Source organism: Siniperca chuatsi, linkage group LG21, assembly GCF_020085105.1.
Source record: "Siniperca chuatsi isolate FFG_IHB_CAS linkage group LG21, ASM2008510v1, whole genome shotgun sequence".
NCBI lineage: Eukaryota > Metazoa > Chordata > Actinopteri > Centrarchiformes > Sinipercidae > Siniperca > Siniperca chuatsi.
Window position 1 is genome coordinate 6,029,077 of NC_058062.1, and position 18,519 is coordinate 6,047,595.

General features: G+C 39.3%; 1 protein-coding gene across 4 annotated transcripts; it reads right to left on the reverse strand.

Moving 5' to 3' along the window:
• Positions 1 to 512: 512 nt before the first annotated feature.
• znf281a (zinc finger protein 281a) lies at positions 513 to 12,194 on the reverse strand. 4 transcript variants are annotated; one of them, XM_044182264.1, is made up of 7 exons: positions 12,038 to 12,194; positions 9,926 to 10,370; positions 7,537 to 7,638; positions 6,883 to 7,009; positions 4,799 to 4,882; positions 4,568 to 4,686; positions 513 to 4,450 (listed from the first exon to the last, which is right to left on the reverse strand). In XM_044182264.1, exons 2-7 carry the CDS (start codon positions 10,319 to 10,321, stop codon positions 2,864 to 2,866), a joined length of 2,415 nt encoding a protein of 804 aa, XP_044038199.1. In that variant the 5' UTR covers positions 10,322 to 10,370; positions 12,038 to 12,194; the 3' UTR covers positions 513 to 2,863. The 4 variants fall into 4 exon arrangements, with proteins under 4 accessions (XP_044038199.1, XP_044038202.1, XP_044038201.1 ...); XM_044182267.1 differs by having other exon boundaries at positions 9,926 to 10,174; positions 12,038 to 12,192; XM_044182266.1 differs by having other exon boundaries at positions 9,926 to 10,345; positions 12,038 to 12,192.
• Positions 12,195 to 18,519: the final 6,325 nt, after the last annotated feature.

Below are 18,519 nucleotides of genomic sequence, written 5' to 3' on the forward strand. Positions count from 1 at the left end.
CCACCCAGTCCATTAAACCCTTGTCTTAAAAAAAGAAAGACTTGCTACATTTCTTTTAATCCCAGGATGAGCTATCGAATGAGCCAAGTGGGTGGCACAACTATCTGTAACAGGCCTGATTTAGAAACTAGAAACCTATTAGAAATTCAAGCCAAGATGAAGTTAAAGTCCATGTTTTCAAGGACAAAAGCTGAAATAAAATTATCAATAAAATGTAGAGACAAAGCCGAACAACCGTTAAAAGAGACACATAACTACCAGCACTAAAGCATAAAGGCCCACAGCATCTCACTTCTAGAAGAACATCACCACCACCCAGTGGTGGAAATAAATACAGCTACAGTAAGCCTCTTATGTGCTACTAAACACGAATATGCAGAGAAACGAATGGCAAATCACATGCAGTCAATAACAGTATCCTCTGATAACAACCGATACATTTCATTTCAGTGTAAGCATAAAAATGCATCAACATGTTTAACACCACTTGCCTAATAAAAGATGACTAACAGTTCTTGATAACAGTATTTTTTTTATTGTTTTCTCCCTAGTTTTAAATTCATTGGACAAGTACAGTCTTGTGAATCACGTCACAAGAACCTGAAAGAACATAAAAATGGAGATATCATCATCATCATCAACTACAAAATTTGGCGGTGATAAAAAAAGGGAAAAAAGATGGTAAAATAAAATGTATACAGGGTCAGAATTCAGTAAAGAAAGATGTAGTGTTTTGTAACAGTTTTTTGTAAACAAACATATTGAAACAATATGACAAATCAGATCTGGAGGAGAGGAGGTTGAACTGAAGAGACTAAACACTGGTTAGCATGACACATTTACAGAAACCCTTAAGAAACGTCTTTATGGGTCACATAAATGTCATGTACACAAATGTTTAAAAATAGTTGCACAGAAACATGACTTTTTTTTTTTTTAACATACAACAGCATCTCTGCTACATATATCAAACCTTCACTCCTTTGTCCCTGGTTTACTGTGATATGAGGTATATGCAAGGCAAATTCCTGTTTACGCCTCAACCGATCCAACATGGCAACATATTATTTAAGATATTACAGCATTGCATTCACTCTGCCATGTTTAATGATTGCTTAAAACAACAGGCCATCGGGGTGTAAAAGGGTTTAAAGACTCAATCAGCAGAGCGATATCATTTCCAGCACTCAAGGCCAGTTGTAGCTATGGAAGACAGCGCAATTATTGTTGTTTTTACAAAAAAACAAAAAAAATGTACAGCATAAATACATTTAAAAATTAGCAAGAAATTACATTTAACATTTACTAAACAATATCTTGCACCCGTGGTTCTCAGGAATAGGCACCCAATTTCTAACGGGACATACATGGTACTGCCAGCACACGTGAAAGATCTAAATGTATACAAATGTTTAGTCAGCCATCTATTTGCTCATACTGGATTTGGCTGCCTCAGTAACAGCTGAAGAAATACTTGATCACTTTTGTCACCTTTGTCGTCGAATTCAGTAAGAAAGCAAAGCTGCTAAGTTGGGTAACAAGTCAAACTAAAACTAAGGGTTTGAATTACATTTACATTATCCCCCCTTCCCTCCCACCCAAGCTAAACCCTTTCTAAAAGTAAGGAGAAAGAGAAAATGTTAATGAAAAATCCCCCCCCGCCGCCCACCATCCCATATAAAACCATGCTCCCTAAACAAAGGGTATCCCCATCATACACCCAAAATATGTTCAACCCAGACACTCCATCTGCATACGCCCAAACATATCTGTCTAATCAAGTCCATTGCTGATGTTTGAGCTTCCTTGATCCGACGGGGTACTTTGCTCAATGTAAAAAAACGGCTCAAAGTGCTAATCGAATTCTTTTAAAGAAATAAGAGAACTGAAGAAGTAGTGGAGGGCAGGAAAAGGGGAAGGCCATTCTATTGCTGTCCAACAGCAACCTCTATTGGCCAAAGAAAAGCCCTAACATCACTTTTGTTCTCCAAAAATATACCAAGGACAACATTTACCCCCCCAACCAGCCCTCATTCTTCCTCTACTTCAACTGGCAGTTCCCCAGAATTATTAAATCTGTTATTTTACATAATATATATTCTTATAAATATATATATAGATATATATATATGGCCCTTATTGAAGAAAACATGAGTTTCACATTGACACCATAATCCAAGTACCATAATCTCTATATAGCCAAGTAGAAAGTGTTTTCAGTGCTCAAGTGAGCTGGCAGCAGTCTGTTTATGTCACACTCATTCAACAAGTAATAAAACATAAGAAAAATCCTCTTTGAAGTTGCAAACTTAAACTTCTGAAAAGAGTGCTCATTGCACCTCGTATGCTTCTCCTTTTCCACTTTTTTCCTGAGTAATACTTTCAACCTTGTAACAGACAACTTTTTTTTGCAATTTCAATTTTGTGGGCTATTCCCTGCCATCATAGTTATTTTCATTATTATTTTACAATTGTAAAGTTGATTGATTCAAACACTTCAGCTCACTGGAAAAGAAATACGTCCGGTGCTACTCTATGTTTAAAAAGTACTTTCAGCTCATGATTAATGACCAGACCTAATGTCACTAATATGACAAGAATACAGTAAAACAGTAAAGAAAACAGAAAATTCATATTTAACTTAAAAATAACAGATACTTAAAAAATGTTGCATTTGCAGGAAGCCTTGCAGGCTTACTGTGGGGAGAGGGGTGGGCACAAAAACAGAGCATCAGTATAATTAAATGAAAGATGTTACTTAAAAAAATAATAACAATAATAATATAATAATAATAAAATAGGAGCACTAAAAATTAAAATAAGAACAACTTTAACGACAGTGTGTTCTCTCCATCTCAGGCTCTCATCTGTAGCTTTGGCTTGTTGTAGTTTTGGAACCTGTACTTACTGGCTCATTGACATCAGATAACAAACTACTATACCCTGAGAATTCAGACACAGGCGTCCGTATCCTGTGATCCACCTCCCCGCTAGCGTCCGTGCCATAAGACAAGCCACGGCTGTCTGGCTTGAACTGGGAGCCAAAGGCCTGGGCAAAGTTTTCTATCTGGTAGGAAGACTTGGAGGAGTCCAGAGAGGCCAGATTCTGTGAGGGAGCCAGAGGGTAGACCGCCGTGCCGTTCTTGACTGGTGGGTGGTCCTTCTGGCTGCTCAGGTCAGATGGGCTGATCTGGTAGGAGGAAGGGGGAGTGGAGGAGTGCTGCTTCTCCATCTGGTCGGTGAGCTCCTGAGAAGGGGTGAGCTGCTGGTGTGTCGAGGCCTCCAGGCTGCTCAGGTGGAAGCTGTGCTGTGGTGAGGACCCCGTCAGCATCGCAAAGTGAGACTTTGGCACAGAGGAGGGTAGCGAAGGCGAGGCCACCGACTGGCCAAACCCACACTCCAGTGGGGACGTAGTGTAGATGTTCTTGTCAGCATAGAGAGGATTTCCTGGGTGGGAACTGGTGAATGGTCCTGAGGCGGGAGGCCTGGGGCTCAGAGCGAAGCTGGCACTGTGGCTGGTGCGCTCCAAAGCCTGCAGCAGGAAGCGCGAGTACTCATGCATCATGACAGTCTTGTCTCCAGATGGACTGGAGGTGTCGGTGTTGTGGCCGATGTCAGCTGAGGCAGGGTTCAGGTCCACGTTGTGGTCATCGATGTCAAAGTGAACGTCGTGGTGCGAGCCGTCAGGTTTCTGGGTGTAGTGGTCGAGGAGGCTCTGCAGCACCTCATCTGGGATCCCCGACTTGTCGAGACTCAGAGGTGCATCATTGTCCATCACACTGGAAACGACACCCTGAATGACAGACTGCTGGGAGGATAAGTGACCAATGCCGACATCGTACTCACTACTGGTTCCTCCAACCACCACTGGCCCTGATGAGTTTGCATTGTTTGCTGCTTGAAGGTAGCGTCTTTTCTTGAGGAACTGCATGGCGTCGTCGTAGTTGCTGCTGATGGGCCCTACTTTAACCCCGTTACCCTGCATGAGGCCAAGGCCATCCATGCGCCCACTCTGCTCCAATGAGCCTGCTTTGGCCTGTCCCAGACCTGCTTTGTCCAGGCTCTTACGATTGGCCTTCTTGAATGCCATCTTTGGAGCTCGGCCGTGGTGGACCTGCTGCATGCTGGGTCCTGGCTCAGTAGAGGAAGATGTTGTTTGATTCTCCATAGAGTATTCATGGATGCTGTAGCCTCCAGATACAGCCCCATGAATGTGCGGTACCCTCACCCCCCCTCCATCCCCCTTCTTCTTGCGCTCCCCTCCCTCTCCAGAATTTTTGGACCTTCCCCTCTTTCTCCCAGTAGCCCCAGTATTTCCCTGAGTAATTCCATAGCTGCCATGTCCCATGTCTACACAACCCAGGTCCATCATCCCGGGATCCAGCCCCTTCTTTATGGCTTCTCCACAGGTTCGCTTGTGCTTAAGCAGTCGGTCTGTCCTAGAAAAATACTGAAGGGAACAAACACCAAATGTTGTATTTAAAGCAAATAATGAAGAGTTATTTTAAAGTATCACATTAGATAGTCATCAAAAAGCCCTGTGCAGGACACTAAGCAGCTCACTGACCTGTTGGCAGGTCTCGCATCTGTACGGCTTTTCTCCGCTGTGTGTCCTCTTGTGCCTCTCCATGTGGTACTTCTGAATGAAACGCATGTTACACTGGTCACAGCTGAACGGCTTCTCTCCTGACATACAAAAACAGCACAGCTCACGGTTAGTTGACATTAGAAGCACACGAAGATTCACAGATTGAATCAGGCTGTTTAGTGATATGAATGGTTGCCGTTAATCACTCACCACTGTGGATTTTCTCGTGTCGCTGGAGAAGGTACTTCTGAATGAAACTCATGTTGCACTGATTGCATCTGAAGGGTCTTTCACCTGAATTGAAACCCCGGAGACTTATATGGTTACAATGTTGCATCCCTCAGATGGTCATTACACCCTTCTGTGATAATTTTCACTTATTTGTACAATAACACAAGCACCTGTAAAGCGTAATGAAATCCAATGCAATATTTGCTAACTTATTTTGTTTCTAAGGTTTTTTTTAGAGATTGTGTCACACAAGTGTTGATTTGTTGTAGCCGTAGTCAAACCAACACTTGAAACACTCTTCACCAGAAGCAGTATTTGTTGCATGGCTATTGCAATGGATTACATTGGATTTCACACATGTTCATCCCTTTCTGTCTTTTACAATATCAACATGTATGGATACAGTACATTATTTTCAAAAACTGGTGAAAGAAAAACTTGAAGAATGATTAAATCTGTTAATCCAACATAGCAGTATAGTCTGAATTTAGAAAACCTTTTTCTCACAAAACAATAGTATAAATAAAAGAAATGTTAAATACAAGTATTCTTATACAGTATTTGTTATGTTAATATTTGTCAAGAATTTGCGAAAACAGCATAAACTAAAATGGGCCATACAACAGATGCTTCATCAATCTGGAAGCTAAAAACATCATGACCTCTAGCTGATATTCCACTTTTAAAATCAATTTTGACTGAAGTCTAGCAGTTTTGTGACAAAAGCAATTATCATGTAACAGATAATCACTGACACATTACACAAATGCAAAAGATGAGATTAAATAAAGAAAACATGAGTAATTCTCAAATAAGGACATCAGTCCCACGTGGAGTCAGAACATGGAAGGAGTCACAGTTATTTTGCATTATAATACAGCTGTACAGGTGAGTAGTCATCAATGTTGGTTCTCAAGAACATTTTTTTTTTTTTATCCTCCATGGCGTTAATGGCCCACACCTCGTCTCAGGTTGTACGCCTGGCTGGATATTCAGTCGACACAGTCAGCACTTCAGGCCGATGCAGTAACTTATCCAGATATTTTTCGTTTTTATAAACTCTCAACATTATTACTCCACGTTGTGCTGCCCTCAGTTCCAATCACAGTTACTGTAGGTAATTTTGAGACAAGACTGGGTTCAAAGTTTACAGCCTGCCATGCTCTGTGTACAATGATGCAGCAAAAAAATGATGATTCAAATCAACCGTAGAAAAGGTTTCAGTCGTAGTCATCTGGACACTGTTTTCAGAATCAAGACGTTTCGGCTCCCATCTGGAAGTCATTCTCAATTGTGAAAATTGGACCGGGAACTCAGTGATGAGGGAGGTGCAGCCAGAAAACAATAGGCCTGATTACTGATTACTGGGCCATCATGGAAACAATTAGGTCAGTTTCAGGTGAAACTAGGCAGGGTAATCAACAGATACTCAGGTAGACTCCTTCCTGTGGGCAGGGCTTATGTAACACAGAGTAGCTTAAATTTCTGAGTTCTCAGACCATGTTCACAATTGAAAATGACTTCCGGATGGGAGCCAAAACGTCTTGATTCTGAAAACAGTGTCCAGATGACTACGACTGAAACCTTTTCTATGATAGAACACTCCTGGACGAATGAGGGACTACATGGTCTGATTCAAATCAACATTTAGGGGGCAGCCCTACATCTTGCCTCTTTATATCGGAGACCACGTGCGTCTCAATAATATTTGGAAGACTAAAAAATTGCACAAAACTGCCCTCAAGGAGCAGGATTGATTATGGACAAGCCACTGTATTATTGCTTCTTTAATGTTAGGACAGCAGTGATGCTCAAGGCCAGGGCCAACCTAAATATTATTCAAAAAACTGTGTTTAATTCAGAGCTCTTACCAAGTACAAGAAAGGTACCTAAAGATAATGCTGGATAACTCTACAAGCAGTAATGGCAGTTTCAGTTTCCTCAGCTGGCGTAATAATGAGATCAACATTTTCCTTTTTTGTGCTGATTCTGCTATTATCAAAAAAGAAGCACATAGAGGAGAAAATATGAGCATCATGGTGGAAATTGGCACACTACAATACCTGTGTGAATGAGGACATGTCTGCGTAGGTGATAGGAGCTTCTGAAGGATGCAGAGCAGTGCTCACAGATGTGAGGCTTGGTTCCCGGCGACAGGCTGCCTCCATCTGCATTCAGCATCACTGATTGCTGTAGAACAACAACAACAGAGAAACACAGGAGTGAGATTCAGTCAGCTGTCTTCTATATCATCTAAATACATTTAAAGGATGATTTCATATTATTCACATCAGTAGAATGTACATGTATCACGAGCACTATTCACATTTTTAAAATAATTTAAAACAGATAAAAGTAGAGAAAATTATCAATTTATTTCTACTAATATAAAAATAATTACTAAGGCATTACTCTATAGATAAGGCTCATTACTTGTACATTAACACTAATACATAACTGACAAAAAACAGTAATGTATTAGTGATATATATATATATATATATATATATATATATATATATATATATATATATATATATATATATATATATATATATATATATATATATATATATATATATATATACACACACACACACACACACACATACACACACACACAGAGTATTTGCTTATGTGTATGTAATGGTTATTTGGTAAGGACTTAAAATGGCAAACTAGGACTACATTCACAGACATTTAAATATATGACTAACCTTTGCCTCGCTTCTCTTCTTTCTTGGTTTACCCTCCTGTCCATCACCATTTGACTTTCGACCTTTTCTCCCAGTGGGCTCCTTTCCTAACTGACTCGGCAGCTGGGAGGATGACAAAGGGAGAGGGAGATGGCCATGAGAGCGAGCCATGACAAAGAAATTACTTGACTGAAGGTTTAGGGCCTTCAGTCGAATCTATCATGCAAACAAGTCAACGTTTGTTGCTCATGCAAACAAAACAAAACACTTGGACAATGTCTAGTGATTGTCTGTTTGAAACTCATTGTGCAAGATGTAGTTCTAGTGAGCGAAATAACAGTGCCGTAAATGTACGGCCCCTCTATGCATAAGGAGCCTGTAATTCACTGAAAGCCTTTCATCTGCTATTCTAACCAAAGAAAGACAAACTGCACACCTCACATGCCAGACTAAACATTCAAAATGATTACTCTTCACTAAACTTTTATCACAAACAATCTGTGTGAGGTATTCATTCAAGAAGGAAAATAATGCGTTCCTGTCCCCTCTTTCTTCTTTCTGTTTACTGTCCCGCACTGCTGTTTCTTTCTCGCTTAACATGCTGCACCCCAGTGCCATATCTCCATATGGAGACTGACAGGGTAAATGTGGGTGCACCTGCTGTTCACAAAATCATCCCAATTTTTAGGGGTGGGTGGTTGAAAAACTGCTACACACTCACAAAGAGTGGCATAGTCAAGAATAAAAAAATAATCACGAGAGACTGATTGAAAAATAGAAATGTGTGGTGTCTAAAGGCTCCTCATGTGTTAAAATAAAATCCTAAACATGAAATTGTCTTGTCAATCTGGTACAGTGAAGACAATATTTCATTCGTTTTTTCAACAAACCTGCATCCAGAGCCCTGATGACCCCTGACGCCTGGCTATTGTTAGAAGTGTGTGGTTGTGTGTATTTCTATTTGAATGAGCAGAAAAGACGTCTGAAATGAAGTGCAAGCTCAAACAAGACAGCTGTGTCCTTGCCATGATGTTTTCATTCACGCTGAGGCTGGATGACATCACCCTTATACTCCGAAAGAGAAACAGAAGGGGGGGGGTGCTCCTTTATATTGTAGATTTATGTCACCATAACCAGTTTTACACATGCTCCCCCCCTGCACCCGTCCTCTCTCAGGCTCCTCCCCCTCAAGTTTTTCAAATATGAACTGCTTGACAACACAGCAGAGCAGTTTTGGGGGGACAAACTAACCTAAAATTATTCAAAATTAAATCTTCATAGATTCTGGGTGTATATTGCTCATGTTTGATTCTACATTGGTCATGTCAACAAACACATAAAAACTGTAGCTAATCACACAGTGATGCACAAAAGGAAAAGCCTAGAAACACCATATTTCCCCCCTACAAGTAATGTTATTAAATTAAACATAGATGGAAACCTCCACATTTTCTTTCACTCTAGCAATGTTGTGTTGCATGTACAGATATGTTGACAATGCAGTTATCGGTGGCTCGTATAAATGAGCTAAATCAGGAGGCGCTGGGGCCCTGGGAGAGAGTACTTCAGGCAGCAAAATCTTCTCTTTCATAAGAACTTTAAATGTGATATCTGGTGGTATCTTGATATTTTACAATTACCCTTCTCGGTATTAGGGTTGCAGGGGCGGTTAGGAGGTTGTAATATGAACCTCCGTGTCGATGTACTACTCCTATTTGTTAAGTATTGATCTTTACCTGGAAGAATGTGTTGGAAATAAAGCAGGTAATGGAAAATAATAAATAAATAAAAACACCCTAATGACAATAAAATAATTCATCAGCAAATTTATAATCAATCTAACATGTAAAGGATTTATAGTAATTTATGACGATTTAGCATATAAATGTTAATGTGGTTGCGAGTATTGAGGCAGGCAACCCTAAGAGAAAAAATGAGCTACAATATTAACAGGATGTCATTTGTAAACTAGGATTAAGGTTGCAACTAACCATCATTTTCATTATTAATTAATCTGCTGATTGTTTTCTTGATTAATCGATTAGTTGTTTGGTCTATAAAATGCCAGAAAATAGTAAAACATTTCTTGTGTTGTGGAGCCAACAGTCAAAACCCCAAAAATATTCAGTTTACAATTCTATAGAACAGAGAGAAGCAGCAAATCCTCACAGAGGAAGCTGCAACCAGAGACCGTCTGGTGTTTTTGCATGAAAATTAACTTAAATGATATATCAATTATAAAAAATATCTGCCGATTAATTTTCTGTCAATCAACTAATTGTTGACTATCGACTGATTCTAAATTTAATTAATGGGGGAAATGTAACTTTAGGGACTCATACACACTTGATAGCACAGCCATTTATTCAGAAATTAACTAACGTTCTGATTTCCTATCAGTGGTACTCACGTTGCCCATGTTGAAGTCATGCACCAGCAGGCTCTGGTTGTTACTGACTGTCACCTCCAGTAGCTCTGTGCTCTTCCCCAGCACTCCTGGATAAACCGGCAGGCGATAATCGTGCTCTGACGGCTTCTCCTGCTTGATACCCATGGCGTGAACATAGTCTTCCACCCCCGCACGGCCACCCTGGGAGCCCATGCTGCAGTCAGGTGAATCACGCTCCTTCTTCAGGATCATTTCTTGAGGTGGAAGGTCCTGCATGACAGAGTGGGCAGCCAGACGGGTGAAGCTGGTCACCGGGGGGAGGTGGCTGAACATAATCATGCCAGGGCCGAAATTGGAGTCCATGCTCCCGTTGGAGCGCAGGAATTCATTGCCTAGTTTGTCTTGAATGATGTTCATGGTGGATGCTGGCTGGCAGGAAAACTATGGGGTGGCAATCAGTGTCATCCTTTGAGGGGAAAATGTTAATGTTTACTGTTTCAAGGAGGCACTATAACTCAGACTGACTGCTAGTTATACACGAATAATAATCAAGAGACAACAATTATGGAGCAGTCATGCTCGGTCTTCAGGAATTACACGACCTCTGATCTCACAACTGGGTGCTTAGTCGGATTAAAACCAACGTCTGTGGGTCAACAAAAGGGCTATAGTCTGGCAATGACAAGAGGAAACAAGCAAAACACTGGAGCTGTATAACTACACTAAATACCTTATACTGTATAAAATTCTCTCTGGTTGATTACAGTGTTATGTACAGTATTTTACAGGTCAAAAAGGTCACTGCGGCTGCAATGCTAGACAACATGAGATGAGGAATGAGAGGATTGGAGCTGCGTGTTAATCTGTTTGATGGGCCTGTCTGACCCAGTCATCCTATTTGTATGAGCTTATCTGCCAATGAGAGTGCACACAGACTGCATTAGGAGGCCTTTCGGTGAAATTATATGGCTGCTGCATAAACAAATCAAGCATGTTTTGTAATAGCTCTGAACATGATATTTTAAAGAGCTATGGTGTTGATTTAACGTGTTAATATTTGAATTAAATGCGACTAGCTATGACCAAATATTGGTAAGGTGTCTCCTCGAAGCATAATTTCATGTTTTATCGCATTTTTCATTTAAGTTACATTAAAATGCATTATAAATCATAATTATATGCTCTACAATGACCTTTGGCTACCGCATGAACGACCCATTCAGCTAATGAGGAGTGCAACCTGACTGCTGCCAAATGCCTTCAGCTCTGATGGTGCGTTAGCAGCAATAACCTTTAAAGCTAACACAAAGCAAACTTTTAAGAAACGAAACAAGACTTCAGCCACTCCGACTAACTTCAGCTTTCTCAAATGTGTTTTAAGTAGACAAACTGTGTGTTGAGTGGACCTCGTGGTCTGCGTACATTTATGAAAACTACCAAGCTTGTGAGCTATGCAATTAGCTACCTAGCTAACCATTTGGCTAACCACTCTTGCTTCTTTGTGATGCAGGATCACGCAATAATTAATATGGCCATGCAATATCAGCAGCACATCTGCGCTGAAGAACGCCAAAACCGTGCAAATGTGAACAAAACCAGCTAAAAGCATGAGGGGGGAAAGTCGGTGCCTTTCAGACATGTAAACAAAGTAAGTTTTGCACTTTTTAAAGTTGAAATTTAAGAATTTAGTGGTAGATATAACTGCGTTAACGTTACACGACACACACACACACACACACACACACACACACACACACACACACCACATCTGCGAGCTGGAGAAATGATCAAGGACGAATGCTGCTTTGCGCCTGAAAAACAAAAGAAACAACACGACTATCTTACATCGTCTGCGCGTATTCTTGGCTGTTTTCTCCGAGTTATTGGCTTTGTTTCCTGCACCGTGAACCGAGTGTAAGTGATGGAGCGACAACACAAGCGTGACCCATAACAAACGGCCCATACAACTCCAGCGAACAATGATGCTCGTCCGATTAGCCGAGACAGCTAACGTAGCCGCTAACTAGCGGTAACGTTGCTGCGCTGCGCTTTGTTATCTGTCCCGTACGACGAGTTTTAACTACTGCAGCGAGCGACTCTGCTCCAAAGTTAGATTTTATGAATTTCCCTTACCGGTGCAGGACCATGACCTGCTGTTTTGGCTCGCGTAGTTCGCCCTCAGCTGTGCGTTTCCACACCTAGAGCCAAAACACTGTTCTCCCGCAGCTGCTGGGTTCTTCCATCTTGCCTCGGCGCAGAGGATTATGGGTCCTGCAGGCGGACGCGTCCTGAAAAGAGACGCTGTAATTTAAAACAACTCTTTATTATTATTGTTGTTATTATTAATGGCCTATGTGATTAGTCATATTATTTATCATGTATTCAAGTTATTCCTATAACTTTGACGGAATTTCAAATAAAATATTCCAGCAATCCTGAAAAGCAGATATATATGACTCAGAATCAGGTTTATTGCCAAGTAGGTTTTCACATACAATAAACATAGTAAGAGAAAATAAAACATAAAAAGCAAGTACTGCAAAAGTCAAGAATCATAAATATAAAATAGAAAAATCTACAAAAAAATTTGAAAAAAATATGTAAAATGTATCTTTTTTTAAATGAAAAGAGCTGTGCAGTGTTTGAAACGAAGAGGATGGGAATGTGTGTTGACGAAGGAATGGAAAAGTTCACAGTATAAAGTATTAAGAATATGTGCAATGTACAGAAATATTGTACAATTCATCCATTTCTTTCTTTCTTTCTTTCTTTCTTTCTTTCTTTCTTTCTTTCTTTCTTTCTTTCTTTCTTTCTTTCTTTCTTTCTTTCTTTCTTTCTATTTCTTCAAATTCTGCATAACCATTTATTTGTGCATACCTTAAAATTCTGTAGGTTTTTCAGCATAGGTTGTGGTGGAAGAAGTACACAGATCCTTTACAGATCCTGAGTTTAGAGTTTTCAATCACAAAATGAAAATTAATCTCTTAATTCAGACTTAACACAAGATATATGTTAAACACTCTGTAAAAAGTAAAAGTAATGCCTTCAAAATGTTATTAGGCAAAGTAAAAGTACATAGTACAAAGTACAAGCATAAACATCAAATCATTATGCAGACTGAATCCTTTCAGAGTGGTATAACATTTCATACATCATATTATGTCATTGGATCATTATTACTTATGTATTAACATGTAAGCAGCATTTTAATGTAGCTTGCTGAGACAAAGCTAATGTTACACTATACACAGTGTACTGGTGTGTAGTCTAAAGAAAGAGTGTGTCATATTCTGTACAGATTGATATAATATACATGAGATAATATACATACATATGTATGATGATCATATGATTTTTATATAAAACCTTAACTTGCAGACCAACTATAGGTGTTAAAAGTGTAGAGGAGTAAAACATCTTAAATGTAGTGAAGCAGAAGTATAAAATAGCAGAAAATGGAAATACTGCAGTAAAGTACAAAAGTACAAAATGACCTCTACATTTTATCTAAAGTACAGTCCCTGAGTAAATGAATTGCTTTCCACCATCAAGCACTGGTTACAGCACCGGTTACTGTACATATCATTTCCAGTATACAGTAGAAGATAGCTGTGGCATATTTTTTACAAACAGCCACTAATGGTCGCTTTCTTTTGTCACCACCTTGTTTTAATTTAGTGTTAAGTTTAGGAATGTTTATCTAGGAAAAACTGCTTCTGTGTTTCTGTTGTTTGTTCACTTTCAACAAGTAACATAGTGTCATTTTAGTCATTAATGAAAGCAGGGAACCCTCAACACCACCACCACCACCTTGAATAGCAGTAGTGAATAAAGATCCGTATAAAATGGCTGAGGCTGATTGTTCAAACCACCAGAATAACAGAGCGAGTCTCAGACCGGCCATTCAGATGATCACGACAGATGTATTTAGAAGTGAAGCTCTTAGATCTGCTGGATGAATGACTATGTATATATCTAAAACCACATCAGAGTCAGGCCTTGCACCCCCACTCCTAATTGCCTTTGCTAATGAACCAATTAATTCAGAAAGCAGAGCATAATTGAAATGCAGACAGTAGAGTAATGCAAAAAAGGTCAGTGAGTGCATTTTTGATGTCCCTGCTCCTTTCATATATCTATGATGGCAACCCACTCAGCTGACAGTGATATCGTCTCATCTTGGAGTCCTTAAATATGTATGATGGTGTGATGATGGTTGCCTGATGAACTGAGTCTGGATGAAAATCAGTGATTAGAACATGGATGTAGTACCTGGAAAATAAAGTTCATCATCTTACAATCTGAATGTAACTAAGAAACATATATTAATTAAGGAATGTTTTGGCTTATACGGCATCTTTATGGAGAATTTGGGATAAGAACAATGCCCATTTTATTAACAAATGAATAATGTATTTGTATTTGAGAGAAGGTGTAGTGCTTCATTTAGGACTCTGAGGTTATGTCATTCTTTACCTGTAACCCTTTTTCAGGGAATCTGGAGGTTTCAGCATCCTGGGGGACTTATATTCTACAATTAAAAACAAATACATGGTGGTATTTTATAGACTCATTCCAGCATTTTTAGACTTAACATATTAAGGTTTGAAATTCCAATATTTAAAAGCATTTGAGAAATTGTTTTGTGTGTGTAATGGTTGAACTTGACCTCAGTGTTTCTAAAATCCTGGCTACAGCCATGCATGGCTTATAAAAGTAAATAAAGATTTTCATGTTAGCAAGTTGTTAGCAAACATGTTAGCAAACAGTTGCTTATTAGCATTCATTTTTGGAGTTGTGTTTCTGGCTACCTGATGAATGGTAATCCAATATTCACTCTCTTTTAGCTTGTTTTTGGTCTCCACCAACATCTGGGGGAAATAATTGGCTCTTTTAGCCACTAAATGCTCCACTATGTTCACCACCTAGTCGCTATGACTTTGTCTGTCTTCCATTACAGGTTTTTTTTTATAGCTTTTAACTGTAAATGACACTATGAGAGTGGTGACAGTAAACCAAAGCAGCAAAGCTGTAAAACCAAAACAATGAGCTGAAAGATGCTAAAACGGTGCAGAGAGGAACTGAGTCGAGTCATCTCCGTGGGTTTGTCACTACGAGTGACCCCCCTTTCACATACAACTAGAAATGTGATCCATTGTTAATATAAAATGATTCATTATAGCTGCTTTAATGAAGAAAAGCACAGCATCATCACCTGATAACAACAGTAACAGAGCACAGAGCTGCTTTCAGCATCTTTCTGCTTTGTTAGTCAGGTCACACCTGAGGTAAAATCCTTTCAAGCTTGAGCACAAACACACGTAAAAGCACATCTAACACACATCAGACACAAAGAGAGGACATCCTGTAAGTGAGGTGTTATTTCAGTGACATGCTCTGAATCTTATATGTCAGTCTCAGCTAAGGTTAGGAAATGTCACTCTATGGCTCAACTTTCCATTAGTCCTTACTATCAGCTGAGTGAAATTAAGGTCGGAGACATTACGACTCCTGTACTTTGAGTCATGTCACATGTCACTGACTCCACTTTGAATGGAGTAAGCTGCCCTCATTGTGAAGGGGATAGAGGAGTGAGCATGTCTGTACCTGCACACAGACCACAGCCATGAAGCATGATGAACTTGAAAAACAGTCCAATATTGTCTGGAATCCATGGTAATTTGTGTATTATATGGCACAGATGGTTATCAATTCTAACTCCTCATTAATAATTCATGTCTGTGCAGCATGTCTTTGTTCCCTCTCCCTCCTCCCCTGAATCCATCCCAACCACACACTCCACAAATAATTTGGATATAAAGGTCGAATTTCCTTCCTCAACTAATAATGGAACCCAAGAAAACAGTGAACAGTTGAGAGCCAAGGTTTGGTGATTGCCCATGTTGTGCTGATTTGTATTTCTCTCCCTGAGAAAGCCTGATGCCTACACATAACAGATGGCGATCCTGGTCATCTAATCCTCAATTGTTAGGAGGATCACAGCCATATATGAGTTCCCTCTATTGTGATAGAAGTCCCTTGTCAGCTATTAGAAACATGTGCAGTGGTGAGACTTGTGTTGTGGGGATAAAATAACATTTGGATGATTCTATTTGGTGCAAAGATGGTTGATATTCGGTGGCATATGCTACAAATCAGAAACACAGTCAATATTACACTCAGCTGATTAGGTCTTAAACTGAGTTGGTGGGGGAGTAACAACATTACAGCCTCCTATATACACCGGGAAACTTCTTTTGTGTTCACGGTCATACCCCCACAGATCAAACAAAGTCTGTCTGCACACATAGCTTCACTGTAGCTCATTATGTCTGACAAGACTAATTTGAAAGATTTGGTTCCACTTTGCTGTGACAAGACATTTGATGAAAAATGCTAACACAGCTAATGTGTGTCGGTGCAGTAAATCTGAAGCTACCACCAGAAACTGGTTAGCTTGGCTTAGCATGAAATCTGGAAACAGTCACAGTGAGGTTGCCATGCAACCAGCAGAGACTCTAGGAAGTCACTGCGCCCTGTGCCCGAAACTGTACTGGCACATAACCCCTGTAAAACCAAAATGTGTTGTTTTTACACTACAGATTTTGTATGGATTTAACAAACAAGATATAAAGATATGTTAATTAATGAGCTTTATAGATGCTGGTAGGTGGATATCTGTACCTTTAGACAGAGCCAGGATTGCTGTCTCTCCTGTCTCTAAGCTAAACTATCAGGCTGCTGGCTGTATTATATTTACAGTACAAACGAGAATGATGTCAATCTTGTCATCTTACTCTCAGCAAGAAAGCAAGCAAATGTATTTCAAAATGGATCGTGTTTTCTTTTAACATAGCGAGGAAATGTTATTAATTTACGTATGTATCTGGAAAGTTGCAAAAATGTTCACTGACAACTTATTTAATTTGTTTTCTGCCAAAATATCTGATCTTGCAATACAATATCCGCTTGTAGTGATTACAGCATTATTTAACTTTTTATGGTTATGTTTAGGCACTGGCAGCACTTGGGTAAGGTTAGGGAAAGATCGTGGTCTGGTTTTATACAGAAAAGTGTCACAGTGACTTGAGACACAATGTGTTTATTTAGATTTAACCAAAACCACAATTTTTTCCTAACCTTAACTAAAGTGCTTTTGTTGGCTGACCACAGACGGGAGTCTGGATGCGAACCCAATTTGCTGGTGTCAAAGTCCTGCGCTTTGTATGCCCAATGTGCTTCATTCACTCAAAAACAAAAAGTTGTGATTTAAACTTGTCTCAAAGCCTAAAACCGCCACCCAGCAGCTCATTTCAGCAGTGAAAATCGTGGGAGTCAGCACAATGCAGCTTGAACCCTCTTTCAATGCAACCCCTACTGCATAGTCTTTTCTCTTATTTAATGAAAATATCTTTCATTAAATTTGTTTGAATAATTGATTTGAAAATAATTGAATAATTTGTTGTTGTTTAGGGCTCCTTGCTGATTGTGTGTTTTCATATTAAATAGCCACCTGTAATTCTCTTTGCAACCGTCTCTTTCTCTGCATTCAGTTATCTGTAATGCAAATGTTACTTTCTGGTTAATGTTTTAATACAGCATTCATTTTGCCTTTCAAAATAAATATTACATCAGTCTGATAGATACCATTTTGTTTGATGTCAGTTTTATCACCTGCAGCTGGGATGGTAAAATATCAGGTCTGTCTTTCAGTATAACTGAAAGGTGATACACTTAAATAACATACCAGACAATTAAACTACTAGATGAATCTGATTTGACTTACTTGATCTTAGGGAACTACCCTAAGGTCTGCTGATAATTGCACTACTTTCTCATCCTCTGTGTCTAAAGCTGCTGTCTCTCTGGGAGCCATCCTCCTCTTTTATTTATGACCTGAAGATATTGCAAGGATAGTTTTTTGTTCAAGTGACTGAGCTGCTTGTCGTCTGGTTGTAAGTTAATGTCACAAACTACATTCTCCAAAATGATCATAAAGTTAAATCACCACCTCTCAACAAAAACAGAACTTTATAACCTTCATTAAGGTAGGATTTATTGCAGGACTGCATTAGTTTTAGCTAGGTGCACTACTTTAGAGTCAGTAAAAGTGCACTTGATTTACTCACACAGAAATGTCTAATTCATTACCATAAAAATCCCCTGACCTCAGATGAGTATAACATTAGGACTGGAAGAGACTGGATCTGCACTGTTGAAGCAACTTTGTTTAAATCACTTATTCCTCATAAGCTCCAGTCTGTCATTTTTTTATTTGTGAGTTTTAAAATTGTATTCAAATCTTCAATTTATACCTTTTAACTTTTTCTGGTGTGTTGCCTCCCAAAACAGCAACTAAAAAAGCACCAAGATCCAAAATCAGCTCATTACATCATTTACTGATGAAGTGCTTAAAATACCTTGAAAGAGTATATTAAGAGCACTTCATCAATAAATAATGTAATGTTTTGATCTTGTGGCCTCTTTTATATCAGAAATACTCCTGGATCTCAACACAGATTAAAGGTCTGAACAATATCCACTTGAGACGAGGTTAGATTAGTCAAGGGCATGTTTATTCAACCTGTGTGACTGAAACTGCAATTATGCATTAA